General features: G+C 54.0%; 1 protein-coding gene across 7 annotated transcripts in view; it reads left to right on the top strand.

Annotated features, from left to right (window-relative positions):
• The window catches only part of TXNRD2 (thioredoxin reductase 2), a 66,951-nt gene that overhangs the window by 27,827 nt on the left and 21,677 nt on the right, over positions 1 to 17,447 (top strand). For all 7 annotated transcript variants that reach the window (XM_026449009.2, XM_023192616.2, XM_023192617.2 and 4 more), the window contains 3 exons: positions 3,992 to 4,062; positions 14,505 to 14,524; positions 15,440 to 15,531. In XM_026449009.2, the coding sequence (XP_026304794.1) occupies positions 3,992 to 4,062; positions 14,505 to 14,524; positions 15,440 to 15,531 (183 nt within the window). The remainder of the gene's footprint in view (positions 1 to 3,991; positions 4,063 to 14,504; positions 14,525 to 15,439; positions 15,532 to 17,447) is intronic.

Here is a 17,447-nt window from a genome sequence, read left to right as displayed (position 1 = left end):
CTGCTTTCCAATGCTCGTGAATCCACACAGCTGAAATGTGAGGTCCCCAGTGGCCTCCATGCTGCCAGATCCTCAGGACAGCTCTCGTTCTGCTCTCCCTCTGCCCCGCTGGATCTGTCCCCTTCCACGCCAGCATCCTGCTTCCTAAGTCTCCATTGCTGATTCCCCCTTTTCCCTTCAGCCTCAGAATGTTGGCACATTCAGGATATAAGCCTCATTCTTCATCTTCCTCTTTCTCCTCCCCCAGTTTAAAAAGAGTTTGAAATAAAATCCACACGCTATAAAATTTAGCCTTTTATAGGGTACAATTCAGTGGTTTTTAGTACATTCACAGAGCTGTGTGGCCATCAGTCACCACCATACATTGCCAGAACTCCTTCCATCATCCCTGAACTGAAACTCTATTCCCATTAAACCTAACTCCCCAGCGCCTCCTCCCCCAGCCCCTAGCAACCACCACCTACTTTCTGTCTCTATGAATTTGACAACACTAGGCACCTCGTGTAAGTGGAATCGTACACGTTAGTCCTTCTCATGTAACTGGAATCGTACGTGTGTGTCCCTTAGTGACTGGCTTACTTCACTGAGCATAACGACCTCCAGGTTCACCTACACTGTAGTGTGTGTCAGTATCATTCCTTTTTATGGCTGGATGCTATTCCATTGTATAGATAGATAGATAGATAGATAGATAGATAGATAGATAGATAGATAGACCACATTTTGTTAATCCACTTGCTTGTTGATGAACATGTGTTATTTCCACTTTTTAGCTATTATGAATAGTGCTGCTGTGAACATCTGCAAAGAAGATTTTTGGTGGACTTCCGTTTTCACTTCTCTTGGGTTACACTTAGGAGCAGAACTATCGGGCCATGTGGTAGCTTTATGTTGAACCTTTCAAGGAACCTCAGACTGTTTTCCACAATGACTGCATTTTACATTCCTTCCAGCAGTGTGTAAGGGTCATGGTTTCTTGTTTCTTCACATATCTTGTAATTTTTTTTTATTGAAAGCCGAGCATTTCAAATAATTTAATGTGGTAACTTTGGAAACCAGATTCTCCCTCTGCCCCAGGATTCTGTTGTTATAGCTGCTTATTTGGTGACTTTTTGGAACTGACTTTGTCGACTCTTATTCTTTGTTGTATGAGGCCACTAAAGTCTCTACTTTGTTAGGTTAGTGGTCAGCTAAGAACTGCATAGAGATTTCCCTAAACTAATCACTCTCCCGGTCTTTGCTGAGGGCTCCGTGAGCGTTTGGAGGGGATGCCTTCCGCGCTCAGCAGACAGCAGGCAGCTCTGCCCTAGCCCTCACTTCCTGCCTGTGTAGAGATCAAGGTCAGCTGGAGGTGAGGGCTTAGGGCCTCCTTGGTCCTTCCTGATGTGTGCGCAGTGCCGTGTGTGTGCCTGGCCTAGGTTCCCAGGAATATGCTGGAACCTTTCAAAGCTCCAGTGGACATGTCATTCCTTGGCTTTTCCTTTGAAGCTTTTTTGGGCAGTCTGTTGTTGGCTCCAACTGTTACCTGTCCCCTCAGGCAGCTGTGAGATGAAAACCTCAGACAAATGCCCCCCAGAAAGAGGCTTTTAACCCTGGCTGAGCTCCAGTGAAGTCAGATAAAGATGACCCTTTTGAGGGGTCTTCTCGGGAACCCCTGGCAGGGTCAGATGCTGACTCTGACTCTTCTTTGGGAGGGGCTTTGAAAGACCCCAGCTGGGCTGGGCGCGGTGGCTCAAGCCTGTAATCCCAGCACTTTGGGAGGCCGAGACAGGCAGATCACGAGGTCAGGAGATCGAGACCATCCTGGCTAACACGGTGAAACCCCGTCTCTACTAAAAAAATACAAAAAACTAGCTGGGCGAGGTGGCGGGCGCCTGTAGTCCCAGCTACTCTGGAGGCTGAGGCAGGAGAATGGCATGAACCCGGGAGGCGGAGCTTGCAGTGAGCTGAGATCCGGCCACTGCACTCCAGCCTGGGTGACAGAGTGAGACTCCGTCTCAAAAAAAAAAAAAAAAAAAGAAAGACCCCAGCTGGGTTCTGCTTTCTCTGACACGTCACTGTTCAGGCTGCCGCTGAGGTGGGAGTGGGACCAGAGTGAGTTAAAACACCCTGGAGCTCCCATTCTGACTCAGCTTCAGCTGTTTTTCCTGACTTTAAATGTTCCCTGTGTTGCTGCAAGCCTGTGGTTAATTTCCATAATTCTGAATCTCACAGTTCTTGCCAGTTTTATCGCTGTCTTTAACAGAGAGGCAAATAACTCCTGGCCCAGTCTTGTGGGTTGTGGGGGCAGAGTTGAGGAAGGGGCCCCAGGGTGAGGGGTTGGGGGGCAGCTGTGGCAAGGAAAGCAAATGGGCTGGGGGTGGGCAGAGAGGTTTGGCTGAGACCAGCCCTCATGGGCCTCCCAGGGAACTGTGTGCCGCCTGCTCCAAGCCTCTAAGTAGGCCGCAGCCAGGCTTTTGAAGACCACGGGTCTCTCAGCCTAGAGGCCACACCACCTCTGACTTAGACCCAGGGGCAGTCCGGTGGAGGCGGAGCAAGGGGAGGTTCTGCTGCTTCTTGGACGTGACCCCAGCCTCCACTTCGTCCTGTGCCTACTGTGGGAACAGGGAAAGGAGGGGCCCCAAGGAGCACAAGTACTCCCAGTCCTTAGAGGCCACGGGACTTCTCTGGCCGCCAAGCAGCCACAGCAGCCTCTAGTGGGGGCAGGTTGCTTATGCACAGAGGTGGGGCTCAGGGCTCCGTGGCTCTGTAGGATGACACTGTGAGATTGTTCAAGGCAACTGCTGCAGACAGGGTCCAAGTGATCCCCTCTCCTGGCAGCTGGGCTCGTGGTGGTTGTGCTTAAAGAAGGCCACAGCCAGCTTCCAGCAGCCCAGCGGTCATTGGGCTTCTCTGAGGCCCCAGGCAGAGCTGCACGTGCATCCGCACCAGGGAGCCCTGCACAGGAGCCCTGGCCTGGCCCGGCCCTGCTCTGCACCTCACAGGCAGCTGCTGACGGCTCTTTGGGCTCATAGGGGATCCAGCAGGCGCTCCTGGTCCTTAGGAGGCAGGCAGCTCAGAGCCTGTCCGCCCTCCCCGCCACGCCCTCCCAGGGTGTCTGCCAAGGCTTGCTTGCGTTTTAGTCCCCTTGATTGCCAGAACTTTCGGTTTTCCTTGAGCAAACCTGAGAAATTCCTGACTTTATTTTTTTTGCCAATTGGAAGCATAAACTGTTTGAGATCCGTTTCCTCCACCAGCACATCTTGTTCTCATGGCCGCTAAGGGGATGTTCACCCTGGGCCTCCCACCTGCTTGGCCGCCCCTCTTCAGGTGATCTGTGTGATTTCTGGGCTCAGAGCCCACCTGGGCCAGCCCTTGAGAGTGTGAAGTCTGTCCTGGCTTCAGCCAGGTGCCCTCAGAGCTGCCTGTCAGGCCCTGCCCACCTCAGCCTGTGGCACTTACCCCCTGTGCCTCCTCTCCTCTGGCTGGCCCCGCAGGCTACCCCTGCCGCGCAGACACACCTGAGCTCTGCTGGCCCTGGTTTGCTGACCTGTTCTCTCCCCACTTCCCCTCTCTGAGTTTGGACCCCCCAGAACCCAGGTGTTGCTCCCTGGGGCTGCATGCCCCTGTCTGTTTAGTGTGTCTGTCCAGAACCCAGGCAGACTTGAGGGGGCCCAGTTGTCTGCCTGTATGACCCCTGCAGTTGCTGTACCCACCTCAGGCTCTGTATCCTGCTCTGAACCAGGGTCAAGGGGAGGGTCCTGGGGAAGAGAGGGGAGAGGTACCCTGTGAGGGCAGCGGGCCCTGGAGCACAGCAGCCTCGATACAGACAGGCCACCTGCAGCCCCAGAGAGGCCACAGCCTGCAGACAAGGACTGGCAGCAGGGAAGCCCTGTGCATGTGTGCCCTGGGACAGCTCTGGTTGATTCTGCAAAGCTGGCATCCTCTTTAAGGAAGCCCCAGGACAGGCCAAATGGAGCTCTTGTCCCAGGGGTCATTTCTGTCTTGACAGATTGAAGGTGCCTTGGAATATGGAATCACAAGTGATGACATCTTCTGGCTGAAGGAATCCCCTGGAAAAACGTAAGGACTGCCGCATGCATGGTGGGGTCCTCTTTTTGTTCACCAGAGTGAGCACTGGGCCCTGAGAGCCTGTGCTGGTCCTTGGCTCCTAGAACTTTCTTTCCAGTTTACCCAAAAGAAAGAAAAAAGGCCTGTTGTTTGTGGCCAGGCACGGTGGCTCATGCTTGTTAGCCTAGCACTTTGGGAGACTGAGGCAGGAGGATTGCTCGAGGCCAGGAGTTCGAGATCAGCATCAACCTGTGCAATATAGTGAGACTTTGACTCTACAAAAATCTGTTTTTTTTTTTTTTTTTTTAAGACAGAGTCTCGCTCTGTCACCCAGACTGGAGTGCAGTGGTGCAGTCTCGGTTCACTGCAACCCTCGCGTCCCGGGCTCAAGTGATTCTCCTGCCTCAGCCTCCAGAGTAGCTGAAATTACAGGTGCCCGCCACCACACCCAGCTAAGTTTTGTATTTTTAGTAGAGATGGGGTTTCACCATGTTGGCCAGGCTGGTGTCGAACTCCTGACCTCAGGTGATCCGCCCACCTCAGCCTCCCAAAGTGCTGGGATTACAGGCATGAGCCACCACACCCAACCTACAGAAATCTGAAAATATTAACCAAGCATAGTACTGTGCACCTGTAGTCCCGGCTACTTGGGAGGCTAGGTGGGAGGATTGCTTGAACCCAGGAGGTTCAGGCTGTAGTGAGCTATAATTGCACCACCGCACTCGGCCTGGAAGAGTGAGACCTTGTCTCAAAACGAAATAATATGCCTGTGACTTGTGCCCCTCTGCAGGGCTGTTGATGTACTCTGTCCTGTGGCTGCCTTGGAGGTAATAACAGGAATGCCATATGAAGGGTGTCAGCTATTTGTTTTCTGGGTCAGTGGTTGTCAAATGGGGTTCCCAGGAGCCCTGGGGTTCCAGTGGGTTCCATCAAGGACATCAGGGAGAGCATTAAGGAGGGGAGAGCCAGCAGTCCCTATCCCAGCCCTCAACTAACACCCGTACTGCCTTCCGGTTTGTACATTGGGTTTCCCTGAAATCTAGCAAAGACTCCAAAGGCCTCAGAAACAACATCTTGGTTGTGGAAGGGAGGCTAGCAGTGTGAGAGTGGCTCTCACTCCCCATGGGAGCATGTGCAGAGTCACTAAGTGCTTTCCGATGCCCACAGAGGGGGCCATCCCGAGGTCCCAGGTCCAGGCAGCTCCTGCCTGTGTGTGGGGTGTGGAGACTTCATGCTGGCAGAGACCAGAGAGGCCACCAGAGGGCGGCAGAGGCTTGGTCAATAGCAGTCTCCAGCCTTCCCCAGGAGAAAATACCAGTGGGAAAGGGTTCCCACCTCTGTATGTGCCCGAATGTGCATGGTGTGCGTGCAGATGTGTGCGGTGTGTGTGAGTGGTGTGTCACATGCTCTGCTTGTCATTGTTTCACACTTCGCAGGGCATCTTTGTGTGGGGTCAGGACTGGATTCGCTTAAATGGATGTGGTGTAGTTCCTTTGACCTTTCTCGTGTTAATGAGCATCTCAGTAGTTTCTCTTCTTCATCATTATCAATACTGCAGTGAAAACCTTCAAGGTGTATTTGTTTACCATCAGAAGTGCTTCTGACACATTTTCCCAATCATTCATTGTGATAAAACAGACATAGTATAAAATTTACCACTTTAACTTTTTTTTTTTTTTTGAAACAGAGTATCACTTTGTCGCCCAGACTGGAGTGCAATCTCGGCTCACTGCAACCTCCGCCTCCCGGGTTCAAGCGATTCTCCTGTCTCAGCCCTCTGAGTAGCAGGGTCTACAGGCGTCTGCCACCACGCCTGGCTTATTTTTTTGTATTTTTAGTAGAGACAGGGTTTCACCTTGTTGGCCAGGCTGGTCTCAAACTCCTGATCTCAGGTGATCCACCTGCCTTGGCCTTCCAAAGTGCTGGGATTACAGGCGTGAGCCACCACGCCCGCCCACTGTAACCATGTTTAAGTATACAGTTCGATGGTATTAAATATGTTAATAATGTCGTGAAACCATCACCACTATCCATATCTGGAACTCTTTTTATCCATGTTGTATCTGAATTTCCTTCTTTTTAAGGCTGAGTAATATTCCATTGCACAGGCATGCCACCTTCTGTCTATCCATTCATCTGTCAGTGGACACCCAAGTTGCCTCTGCTTCTTGGCTGTTGTGAATAGTGCTGTGAGTAGTGAACACAGACGTGCAGATACCTCTTGGAGACCTTTCAGTTCTTTTGGATGCAAACCCAGAAGTGGGATTGCTGGATCATATGGTCTTGAGCAACCTCCATCCTGTTTCCCACAGCGCCCACACCATCTTACATTCTCAGCAGTAGGACGGGGGTCTCCGGGGTCCCCACATCCTCGCCAGTGCATGTTGTTTTCTGTTTTTCTTTCTTTCTTTAATTTTTATTTTTTCCTTTAAACTCTGTTGGACTTGATGTTTTCTCTTTTTTTGACAGTGGCCATCCTAGTGGCTGTGAGGTGCTCTTATATACTTTACATCTTTCCTGGAAGTAGAAAAGCTCAGTACGAGGGGAGCTGCCCTTCCATCTTAACACTTTGTGCTGACAGGCTGGTTCCGTGTGTACATTTCCCGCTTCCCGTCCTTGATAACTCAGGCATCAGCTTTTTGATAAGACACAAAACAGAAAGGAGCCTCTCCTCCCATACCCCTGGCCTGGCCAGCGGTCACTGCTGCCCACGGTGCACCCACACTCTCCTGAGACTGCCAAGCTTGTGCTGGTTTCCATTGACTGCCTGCTGCCTTCCATTGGACCCCTGATCGTGTTTTGTCTTTGGACTTGGTGATATTATTTCCTGCAGAAATTTTAAGTTTTTCTGTTGTCGCACTGATCACTTTTTCCTGTTATGCTATAGTTTCTGGGTTATCTGTTTTGTTTTGTTTTTTTTAAATCTTTGAGACAGGGTCTTGCTCTGTAGCCCAGGCTGGAGTGCAGTGGTGAAATCATGGCTCGCTGCAGCCTCAAACTCCTGGATTCAAGCAATTCTCCTGCTTCAGCCTCCTGAGTAGCTAGGATTGCAGGTGCCCGCCACCACGCCCAGCTAATGATTTTTTTTTTTTTAGAGCAAGGACTCACTATGTGGCCCAGGCTAGTCTTGAACTCCTGGGCTCAAGTGATCACCCTGGCCTCTCAAAGTGCTGGGATTACAGGCGTGAGCTACCGCGCCCAGACTGTTGTTTGATCTTTAACTATCTGCTGGGTTACACATGATCTGACTCTGTTTGCATTTGCTGTGATCGGTGGTCTTTTCACATATTTACATGAAAAGCCTCGTTTCACAGCCTCATAATCGCCAGCATGGTCCTTGCCCACTTTCCCGTCCGGCTTTTCTCTTCTCTTATCTCTTCTTACCCTCCAGCTGGTTTGCGTATTAGGGATGTGATCCTCTGTCGCTTGTGGTGCAGATTTTCTCAGCTTCTAGTGTCTTTTAACTTGTGTGATGTACAAATGGTTTAACTTTTTTTAAATGTAACTTAAATCTTTTACACTTAATGGCTTTTTGATTTATTGCATGTTCAGAAAGGCCTGCCCCATCCCCAAGATTTTTTTTTTTTTTTTTTTTTAAAGCCCTGTATTTTCCTTATGGGCATCCACAAGTCGGATTTTCTTTTACTTCCTTGGGCTGGCTGCTCTTCTTCTGCAGTGTGGTGGAGACGGGCTGCCCAGGCCCCGGTGCCCATCTCGAGGCGCTGTTCTCACTCGGCGTCCTGAGTCCTGCCCATGGCTCTGGTTGTCTTTCTTGTTGGCTTCTCTGGGTGGAGTCTGGATGCACCTCCAGCCCCTGCAGGATGCTTTGCCTGCTGGACCTGCAGGGAAATGGCCTTGGACGTCTGGCAGCCCCAAGATGTCTGCCAGGCCCCTCGATGTACTGGAGTCTTCGGGGCCGGTCACTGCAGCCCAGCACTTTTGCCACCCTGGTCACGCCTGGCCCCCTCAGAGGCTGCCCCTTGGGGCTGGGGAGGGGGCCCAGTATTCTGGGTGCCCTGGCCATGCAGCCTCCCTAGCAAGGTGGCTGGGGCTTGGGGAGCGCTCCTCTGTAACCCTGTGCTGGGAGCAGCCAGCTCAGCCGGGAAGACGCGGCCCCAGATATTTTGTTCGGGAAAGAAACTGCAGTGTTTATTTTCTTCAGAAAAAAAACATTTAGAAGATTTTTTTTAAAGCTCTTTCGTTTAGAAGGAATCTAGGTATGTTATTGTTTAAGAAAAAAGTGTTTGCAATGTATCAGTCACCCGTTTCATTCTGAGCATGATTTATGTGAGGAAATGGTTTTTTTAAAAATTAAGCTGAAGATATATCCCTGTACGATGCTTCTGTGAAAATGCGGCTTTTGTCCGGCGCTGTTAATGCAAGTTGTAACAGTGTAATATGGGAGTCAGTGTTTACATGTTACATTCCTCTGCCGCAGTCAAAATAAGCCCGGAGGGTCTACAGTAGCATTTCTGTATTTTATCAGCTTGGGCTGGGGCTGAGGGGAGGCCTCCACTCACACTTGGAGGGGCTGTTTCTGCCAGATTTATTTGCCTTATAAATATTCCCCATGTTTATTTTAACTCGCCTTTAAAATGGAGCTGAAATTAATATGGACCCCAGGGCTGCTCCCCTGGCCCCTGAGTGCCTCCCATAGTCGGGTGGGACATTTCTACCTGGTCCTGTCCAGGAGGCCAGGTGGGCAACTCAGGGTGCCCGGCATCCCAGTGCCCCTCCTGCATTGGGCACTGTGTCCCCTGGTTGGCTTCTCCACCAAGGAGGCGCCCTGGCCCCCTGGCCCTAGGCCCTCGGTAGGCTCTGCAGCGTGCACAAGGCCTTCTTCGTCCGTCTCCACTGCAGGCACAGGCTGCCGCCAGGAACTCCTTTCAGCGCACGTCCGCATGGGGCCCGCTGCTGGGAGCTCCAGATCTGGCGAGTGGTGCCCACAGTGGGGCCTGGGACCCAGCCTGCAAGGTTGTACCATGCCACTTTTGCCCCAGAGAGGCCACCCAGGCATCACAGTGCACCTCGGGCCCCAAGTTGGGAGCCCCCTTCCTCCTTTGTTTGCGTCCAGGTCTTAGGGAGCCCAGGGCTGGACAGATGGCGGAGGTAGGGGGATCGTGTCCAAACTCAGTCAAGGGGAGACAGAATTAAACAGTGCCCTTCACTAAACAGCCATATACTGGCAAAATGGGGCCATACCTGTTGGGCAGAGCGGGCTGAGCACCTGGTTTGTAATACAGGAGGGTGAGGAAGACGTGCAGAAAACTGAAAAAGCAATGTGAGCTTGTGGGTGGGTGAGCAGGGTCTTTGAGTGCACTGGGGTGGGTCGGGGGACATTCTGGCCACCCCACTCCCAGAGCCATGCCCCAGCGCAAGGGGCTGTCCTCTCAGTCTTGGTGGGGACCCTGGGAAGGACTCCAGGTCAGTTCATGCTCTTTCTGTGCCATGCAGATGCCTGCCTTGTGCCTACCCTGTTTGCCTTTTCTGCTGGTCTTGTGTGTTTCCTTCTCTGGAACTGCAAGACAGGTTGAAGAAGAGAGGAGGGTTCTGGGGAGGTACAGTGACCCCTGGGCAGGCAGTGGAGCCCCTTTGGGAACAGTGGCCACTGCAGGGAGGCAGGGGTGCGGAGGGGCATGTGACCCCAAATGACAAGGCTCAGAGGGGGCGTGCAACCTTGCAAACCAAACCTTCCATTCCACAGAGCAAGCCCCCGGCAGGTGGAGGAATGTGGAAGGCAAGGACGGTGAGCCCACTCCGGGAGCTCCTTTACAGAAGCGGGCACTGGGGGTTGGGATCCAAGTGCAACCAAGAGGAGCCCGAGGCCCAGAGGGGCCTGGCAACCGAGCGGGGCCAAGGAGCTGAGCTCCAGCTCTAGTCCCATAGCCGTACAATCTTCCTGCCACTCCCTGACTTGGAGGGCTGCCTCCACCTGGAAGCCTCTGCACCCAGCAGGGACTTGGGCCCCGACAGTGTTCTTTGTCTCTGTCTCTTGCACGCCCATGGCCCTGGGCTTCGTCTTCTCCCTCAGTGCTAGGCTTTGGAGCTCAGGTGCCCTAACCCCAATATAGGGATTGTGGTCACTCTATTCTAGTCCTCCCTCTTGCTGTGTCTGTAGGTCCGCTTTCCGCGAGGCAGGGCTCTGAGCTGGCAACGCTGGGATGGGGCAGAGGGCGTGAATGAGACCACAGCCTCCTCTCAGGTATGATAGTGGAGGTACCGCTTCCCGGAAACAACCAGGGGCTGCCTATTCCTGCTTCTGACTCTGTAGCCCCTGCCCAGGTCCCCATAGGGGTTTACGGAGCATGGGGCCAGCCTCTCCTGCAGCTGCCAGGCTGCCTCAGGGGCTTCCCAGCCCACACACTGGCCCCCAGGGGAGGGGCTGCAGCCAGCTAGGCCTGTCCACCCTCTGAGGCTGCTCCACCAGCCTGCTGCTGTCTGTCCTCGCACTCCTGGGGCTCTGAGAGCCAGAGTGTTTTTATAACTTGGGCTGGTTTAAGGCTGCCTGTCAGTGTGTCATGGAAAGAGCTTTCATTTGACCCTTAGGAAGTCCGGAAGCCAGCCAGGTACTGCGATCATTTTTCTCTCTTCCTAAGCTCAAGAGAGAAGAAGATAAATTTTATCTTGGGAAGAACCACGGCCATTTGGGAGAAAATTTAATTTAAGTGGCACATTCCGCTGGTGTGACGGGATGTCCTTGTGTTCAGCAATAGGGAGACCAGCTGTCCTCCTGGGGCTTGTTACCAGACTGCAAAGCCCCTGCCACCTCTGCTGTGTGCATCCCTGTGGCTAAGACATGGCAAGGTAGAGCTTTTGGTGGCATTTGTTACAAGGCCAGCACACAGAGGCTCCGGCCCAGCATCTGCCCCTGAGGGGTTGGGTGGGGCTGGCGGGGTCCCAGGCAAGCCAGGGAAGGAGGACTTCGTAGTACCCCCAGCCCTGTGCTGCCTCCCTGGGGCATCCGCAGCTTGGCAGCCCATCTGGTATTTCCTGGGCTGGCAGGACCTCCAAGGGGCCAGGTGCCTCCCATGAGACTCTCACTTTGTGTGAGTCTTCCCTCTGGAGAGCAGGCCTTCAAGCTCAAGAGGCAGATGGATTGCTCTTTAAGCCTGGGCTTCGTGGGCCTGAATTAATGCTTTTGTTTCTGCTTCCTCCCCCCACTCCAGTTTTGAACAAGAAAGCCTGCCCTGTGATTAGGCTAATCCTGCAGTAGTTACTATGCCTCTTTGGAAAATGTTTGCACACCAAAAAGCACAGAGAGTGGAGCTGCTGGGATCACGTGGAAAATGGATTTTTTGTTTGTTTTGTTTTGTTTGTTTTAGTGACAGGGTCTCACTCCGTTTCCCAGGCTGGAGTGCAGCTTACTGCAGCCTCAAACTCCTAGGCTCACGTAATCCTCCTTCCTCAGCCTCCCGAGTAGCCAGGACTACAGGTGCATACAACCATGCCCCAGTAATTTTTTTAGTTTGTATAGATGGGGACAAGCTATATTTCCCAGGCTGGTCTTGAACTCCTGGGCTCAAGCAGTCTGTCCACCTTGGCCTCCAGAGTGCTACGATTGCACACATGACCCACCACACCCAACCTCTGGGTCTTTTAATGTAGTAGTAAGTTGAGTGGTTCCAGCCCCATGCCCGCAGGTCCTGTGAGCTGGTCCCCTGACTTCTGTGGCCAGCACCTCTGACTTCCTGTGGCCAGCCATGGCGTGAGTTGGTCACTGCACCATGTTCCTGTCTGTCCCCACCCCTGCTGGGCCATGAGTGGCCTGAAGAAGGTGTCTGCAGGTCCCTGTGTTTGGGTGGTCTCCATCCCTGTGATCTGGAGGCTTTGGTGTCTGTCTCATTTTGCTCGGGCATTTTCTTACTTTAGCTGGTCTGAACAGAGTTCTCTGTTTGAGTTCTCACATCCTGCATTCTTCAAAGGGTAAACATTCACATAATTTGATCAATATGGGGAGGGATACAGTGAAAACCAGTGCTGTCAATAATTCTTGCTCATGACAAGAAGAAGAGGCCCAAAATGACCCTCCACGTGAGTGAGACGTGAGCTTCTGTTGAGAGATTTCAGCCGAACACGTAGGGTCGAGGATGCCCACTCGGGAATGTGCCCACCGTGCCCACCTCCTCCTAGCTGTGCCCTCAGTTGCTGATTCAGAGCTGGCAGCTGAGGGATGGGGGCACCTGTGACTTTGAAGGTGGCCCTTGAGGCAGGAGCTTCTCCTGTGCCCTGTGGGTTCCAGGACAGGAGGCCTGGGCATTGGGGGTTCTCCAAGGGAGGGCCTAGAGAGCCACCTGCCCCCACCCCAATCCAGTCCTGGTGGGTCAGCATCGTCTAGGAGGTGGGGATGTACACATTGGTGGCAGAGACAGCAAACATTTGTGGCAAAATCAGGAGGGTGTGTTGCTGTATCCCTAGCAATGAGGTAGGAGGCCCGGAGAACAGCTTGGCCCCTGTCCTGCGGCTACAGGGCCCATTGCTGGAAAAGGGTTGGCCTTCAGGGCCAGGAAGGCCCTGATGCACAGGGCCCACTTGCCCATAGAGATGATGCATTGGCCTCACTCCCCTGGTGCCTGCACAGCCCAGCAGGAAGCGTCTAGCCCATGCACAGCCACCTCTGGGAGCAGGGGGCAAGGGGCACTGCATCATGGGCTCTCGCCCAGTTACACCCTTGCGTTTAGGGCACGATATGCAAAGCAGCAGAGTTCTGTTTATATTTGCAGTAACTCATAACTTCATATCTTTTTTCTCTCTTTTTTTTGAGACGGAGTCTCGCTCTGTCGCCCAGGCTGAAGTGCAGTGGCGCAATCTCGGCTCACTGCAAGCTCCACCTCCCGGGTTCACACCATTCTCCTGCCTCAGCCTCCTGAGTAGCTGGGACCACAGGTGCCTGCCACCACGCTCAGCTAATTTTTTGTATTTTTAGTAGAGACAGGGTTTCACTGTGTTAGCCAGGGTGGTCTCGATCTGACCTTGTGATCTGCCCGCCTTGGCCTCCCAAAGTGCTGGGATTACAGGCGTGAGCCACCGCGCCTGGCCATAACTTCATATCTTAAACAAAAGTTTGTACCTTTCACTGTGTATAGCAAGTCCAAAAAGAGTGTGGTTTTGTCATTTTGGAAGTGCATCTCTGTGTCGAGATGTGTATGTGGTGCCTACGTGTGTGTGCGTGTGTGGAAGTGCATGCATACCATGGTGCCTGTTTCCCAAGTGTTGCTGGCCCTGAGCAGGGCCGGGAATGCATATCTGCAGTCCGCTTGGCTGAGGGTCCCAGGGTCCCCCTTCACTGTCCTCACATGCCGAGTGTGGCGTGTAACCACCTTGTGCTCAGAGCTCTGTCTGCTCACCCTAATCCTGACAGTGGCGCGGTTCTGTCCCCAGCCACTGTGAGGAAGCTGCACGCCAGATGCTTCCCGCAGGGCACCTGCAGAACGATTCCAAGGGATACGCCACGTTTTGAAATGGGATTATATCATTAGTACCTGCTGGGATTAGCACTGACATTGGGCTTATCCGTCCTTACATCACCTCCTCTTGTTCAAAGACTGAAGGGTAATGTGGGAGCCCACCCGCGTGCAGCCGCCCCGCTGGGAGTTCTTGTTCCATGTTAGGTTCTGTGCCCATGTGCATGTGTGTGCATGCATGTGTCTACATGAGTGTGCACATATGTGTATGTGAATGAATGTGTGTACCCATGTGAGTGTGTGTGTACATTGGTGTGTGCCCATGTAAGAGTATGTGCATGCACATGTGTGCATGCAGGTGTGTGGCATGTGTGCACATACAAGTGTGTGTGAGTACGTGTGTATGCAAAACACATGTGGAGTGTGGAGTTGAACAATAGGGTGTTTTCACTACAAGAGCAAATATTTCCAGTGACTGCTGGTCGCAGCATCCTGTGCTGCCTCCCCTGTCCCTGGGGTCCTTCAGTCCCCTCTCTGGGGAGCTGGCCCTCCTGGCCCTGCACCTAGCTGTGATAGGGCTGGATGTGCCTCTGACCTGGCCTTCCGTGATATTGAGAGTGTTCTGCTCAGATGACGTCTTCCCTTGTGGTCTGGTGGCCTCCCTGTCCTGCCCAGCATCTCCGGGCTTCCACCCTAGCCCAGGAGGCCCCAGGGGAAAGAAGGAAAGCTGTGTGCTGCTCCGGTGGAAGTTTCTCCATGCCTCCAGGTGCCTTCCAGGGGACAGGTACCACTTGTCACTGACACCCACGCCCTTCCCCACCAGGTGATTTGCTGATTCACAACATGCTTGACAGTGTAGACTTGGAAAATGGGCTTTGCACCCTGGGCAAGCTGTTTGAACAGTAGCCTTGGAGCTGTTTGAACAGTAGCCTTGGAGCTCACGAGCTGACCAAGGGCCTGGACGAAGGCTGCAGGGTTCTTCTCTGACTGCACTTGGTCAATAAGGGCCTCAGCTTTACACGTGCTCTCTCTCTGTGTCTGTTTCTGTAACAGGTTGGTGGTCGGGGCCAGCTGTATCCTTTACTAGCATGCAGGTGGCCGTCCTGGGAACTGGACACTCCTTCCCCTGAGTCCCTCCTTGCCACCCGCCCTTCCAGCAGGCTCTTTGCTGCCTCAGATCAGGCACTTACTGGGCCTCTCGGCATGGAGGACCTGTGCCTGGGGACAGTTTGAGGCTGACCTCCGGCCAGGGATTCCTGGAGGCTCTTCCTCAGCTGGGTACTGAGACAGCTGGGACAGCTGGACATGGCTATGAGGCAGGTGGGCTGTTCTCCCTCGAGAGCAGCCCAGCCTGTACCCATTCCTTCAGAAGGAACAGTTAGACAGGGAGGATCAGGAGAGGAGCTGCAGGAGGGCCTGGGGTCAAGGGGACATCTGAGGGAAATGAAAGCCCCTGGCCTGGCACGGTGGCTCACACCTATAGTCCCAGCTACTTGGGAAGCTGAGGCAGGGGAACTGCTTGAACCTGGGAGGTGGAGGTTGCAGTGAGTCGAGACCATGCCACTGCACTCCAGCCTAGGCAACAGGAAAAAAAAAAAAAAAAGAAAAGCCCCAAGCCACTGGCTAAGAGCACAGGTGGAAGAAAGCAGCCACCTGGCATCTCCCATGGCTGAGGTCCTCCCTGAACTGGCCACTTCTCTCCATCCCAACTGGGATCCACCAGGATGCAGGCCTTGCCCCGGAGCTGGGACCGACAGCCCATGGGAGCAGAGGCCAGAGGCCAGCCTAGTCCATGGGTGCTGCTTGGGGGCTCCTTGCTAACCCTAGCCTGCGCACTTGAGATGTGGAGGTGGAGGTCTTGAGTTGGGAGCCTCCTGCGGGGACAGCCGTGGATGGGTGGGGCGTGGGCTGCGGCACAGGGCCCCGGGGTGTTGTCCCATCGCTTCCAAAGTTAGGATCTCCAGTGCTCCTTAGCCAGCACCTGACAGATGTGGCCCTGGAGTGTGCTGGCTTCCTCACCGGGATCGGGCTGGACACCACCGTCATGATACGCAGCATCCCCCTCCGCGGCTTCGACCAGGTAGTGCCGGAGGCCCCAGCTCCCACCCCTGTGGCTCTGCGGCCCTTCCTCCCACAGCCCCTCCCAGGCAGGTGCAGTGCAGTCATGGGCCATGAGTGATGCCTGAATCTTTAGAGATAACCCTTGAATGGGATGAGGAAATTGTCCAGGAAATATGCAAACACGCAGCCAGAGCAAGGGAGGAGGGTGGCAGTGGGGCACACAGCTGCACAGAGGCCTCCAGTCGACCGCAGGCACAGTGAAGGGAGGCTCTGCCCAGCCTTGTGCCGGCAGATAGGGTCACCCTCCGGGTCGTCCCATCAGTAAGAGGCTGGTGTGTGTTGCAGAAGTGTTAGCCCCACCTCAGAGATCCCTGACTCCCAGCTCTCCCCTTGCCTGTCCTCTCTGAGGGAGTGAGGGTGAAATAGCTGTAATGTGGGAGCTGGGCTGAGGGACACAGGGCAGCGCTGTGTACAGCGGCCTTCATCTGTGTCTGGGGTGCACACACTCATGTGGCCAGCAGGATGAGCTCCTAGAGTGGAGCAATAGAGATTTTCTTTTTTTAGCTAAAAGCTCTTCAAGGGAAAGTCTCCTGTTAAAATAGAAGTCTGGAGTTGTCATTGTGGAGACATCAAACACTACATGACTGCCACGAAGGAGGCCCCATGCAGGGTGAGCTGTGCAGATCTGCGGGCCCTGCTATGGGTCCTCAGCCAACCCTCAGCTCACAGAGCCTGAGGAGGGCACCTGAGGCGGGAGGAGCCAGGCCTGTCATCTCCAGACTCCCAGTGCCACCCCCAGGCCGACTCAGAGACATGTCCCTCCGCTTGTGTGGCCATGTGTTGCTCCATCCTAAAGCTGTGGCACACTTCCGTCATGTCCCTCAGTGCAAACCCACGGAGCCCTGTGGTTGGGACACAGTGTCTAGGAAAGCCTCGGAGCCTTGAGATGCGGGGAGGATGAGCTGGCAGTGGACAGAGGAAGAAAGGAGTCTGCAGAATGGGGGCCGTGCCCAGGCAAGGAGGATGCACAGTCTAGGCAGCCAGGCTGAGGGGTGATGGACCCTGTGTCCTGGACAGGACCCATGGTTCCCCTCAGAGCCTGGGCTGGCCGTGCCCGCCAGGCCTCTGGAGGGTGCAGGAACGACGAACAGCCTGTGTGGCAGCCCCTCTGCAGCACAGCCTGCCCTGCCCGGTGGGCCGGACTCCTACACACGCCATCTAGAGCCGGCTGGCGCACCCGCACAGGTGTCAGAGGATGTTAGCAGTGACTCTTTATCTCCTCTTGAAACCAGAAGCCGTGGCCAACTTCACTGCTGGTCCATGCAAGGGCCCATTGTCCTGAGAACAGGGCCCCCATCTGTAGCTGCACTGGGGGCGCACAGGCCTCCTGAGCCGGGAGGGAGAAGCAGGACTCTCTCTGTCCCCGATCTGGACCTAAGCCTGCTGTGCCTACATTTCTATGTGGGAACAGAGTCTCCTACCTACCCTCCTGGCTCCTGGATGGCAGAGGGGCAGGTTGGCCACATGTGGAGGCGGGGGCTGGGAGCAGGGGCCATCTGGTTGAACCAGGGCACATCTCCTGGGAGAAGGGATGCTTCTCTGCCATTGATTTTAGTGAAGACTAAGTTTTTTGTTTTTGTTTTTTTACGAAATGTGTAGATGGGCCGGGCGTGGTGGCTCATGCCTGTAATCCCAGCACTTTGGGAGGCCGAGGCAGGCAGATCACAAGGTCAAGAGATCGAGACCATCCTGTCTAACAAGGTGAAACCCCATCTCTACTAAAAACAAACAAACAAAAAAACTTAGCCAGGCGTGGTGGTAGGCACCTGTAGCCCCAGCTACTTGGGAGGCTGAGGCAGGAGAATGGCATGAACCCAGGAGGCGGAGCTTGCAGTGAGCCGAGATTGCACCACTGCACTCCAGCTTGGGCAACAG

The sequence above is a fragment of the Piliocolobus tephrosceles genome, chromosome 19 (genome assembly GCF_002776525.5).
Source record: "Piliocolobus tephrosceles isolate RC106 chromosome 19, ASM277652v3, whole genome shotgun sequence".
NCBI lineage: Eukaryota > Metazoa > Chordata > Mammalia > Primates > Cercopithecidae > Piliocolobus > Piliocolobus tephrosceles.
This window is presented reverse-complemented; position numbering and strand designations above follow the sequence as displayed.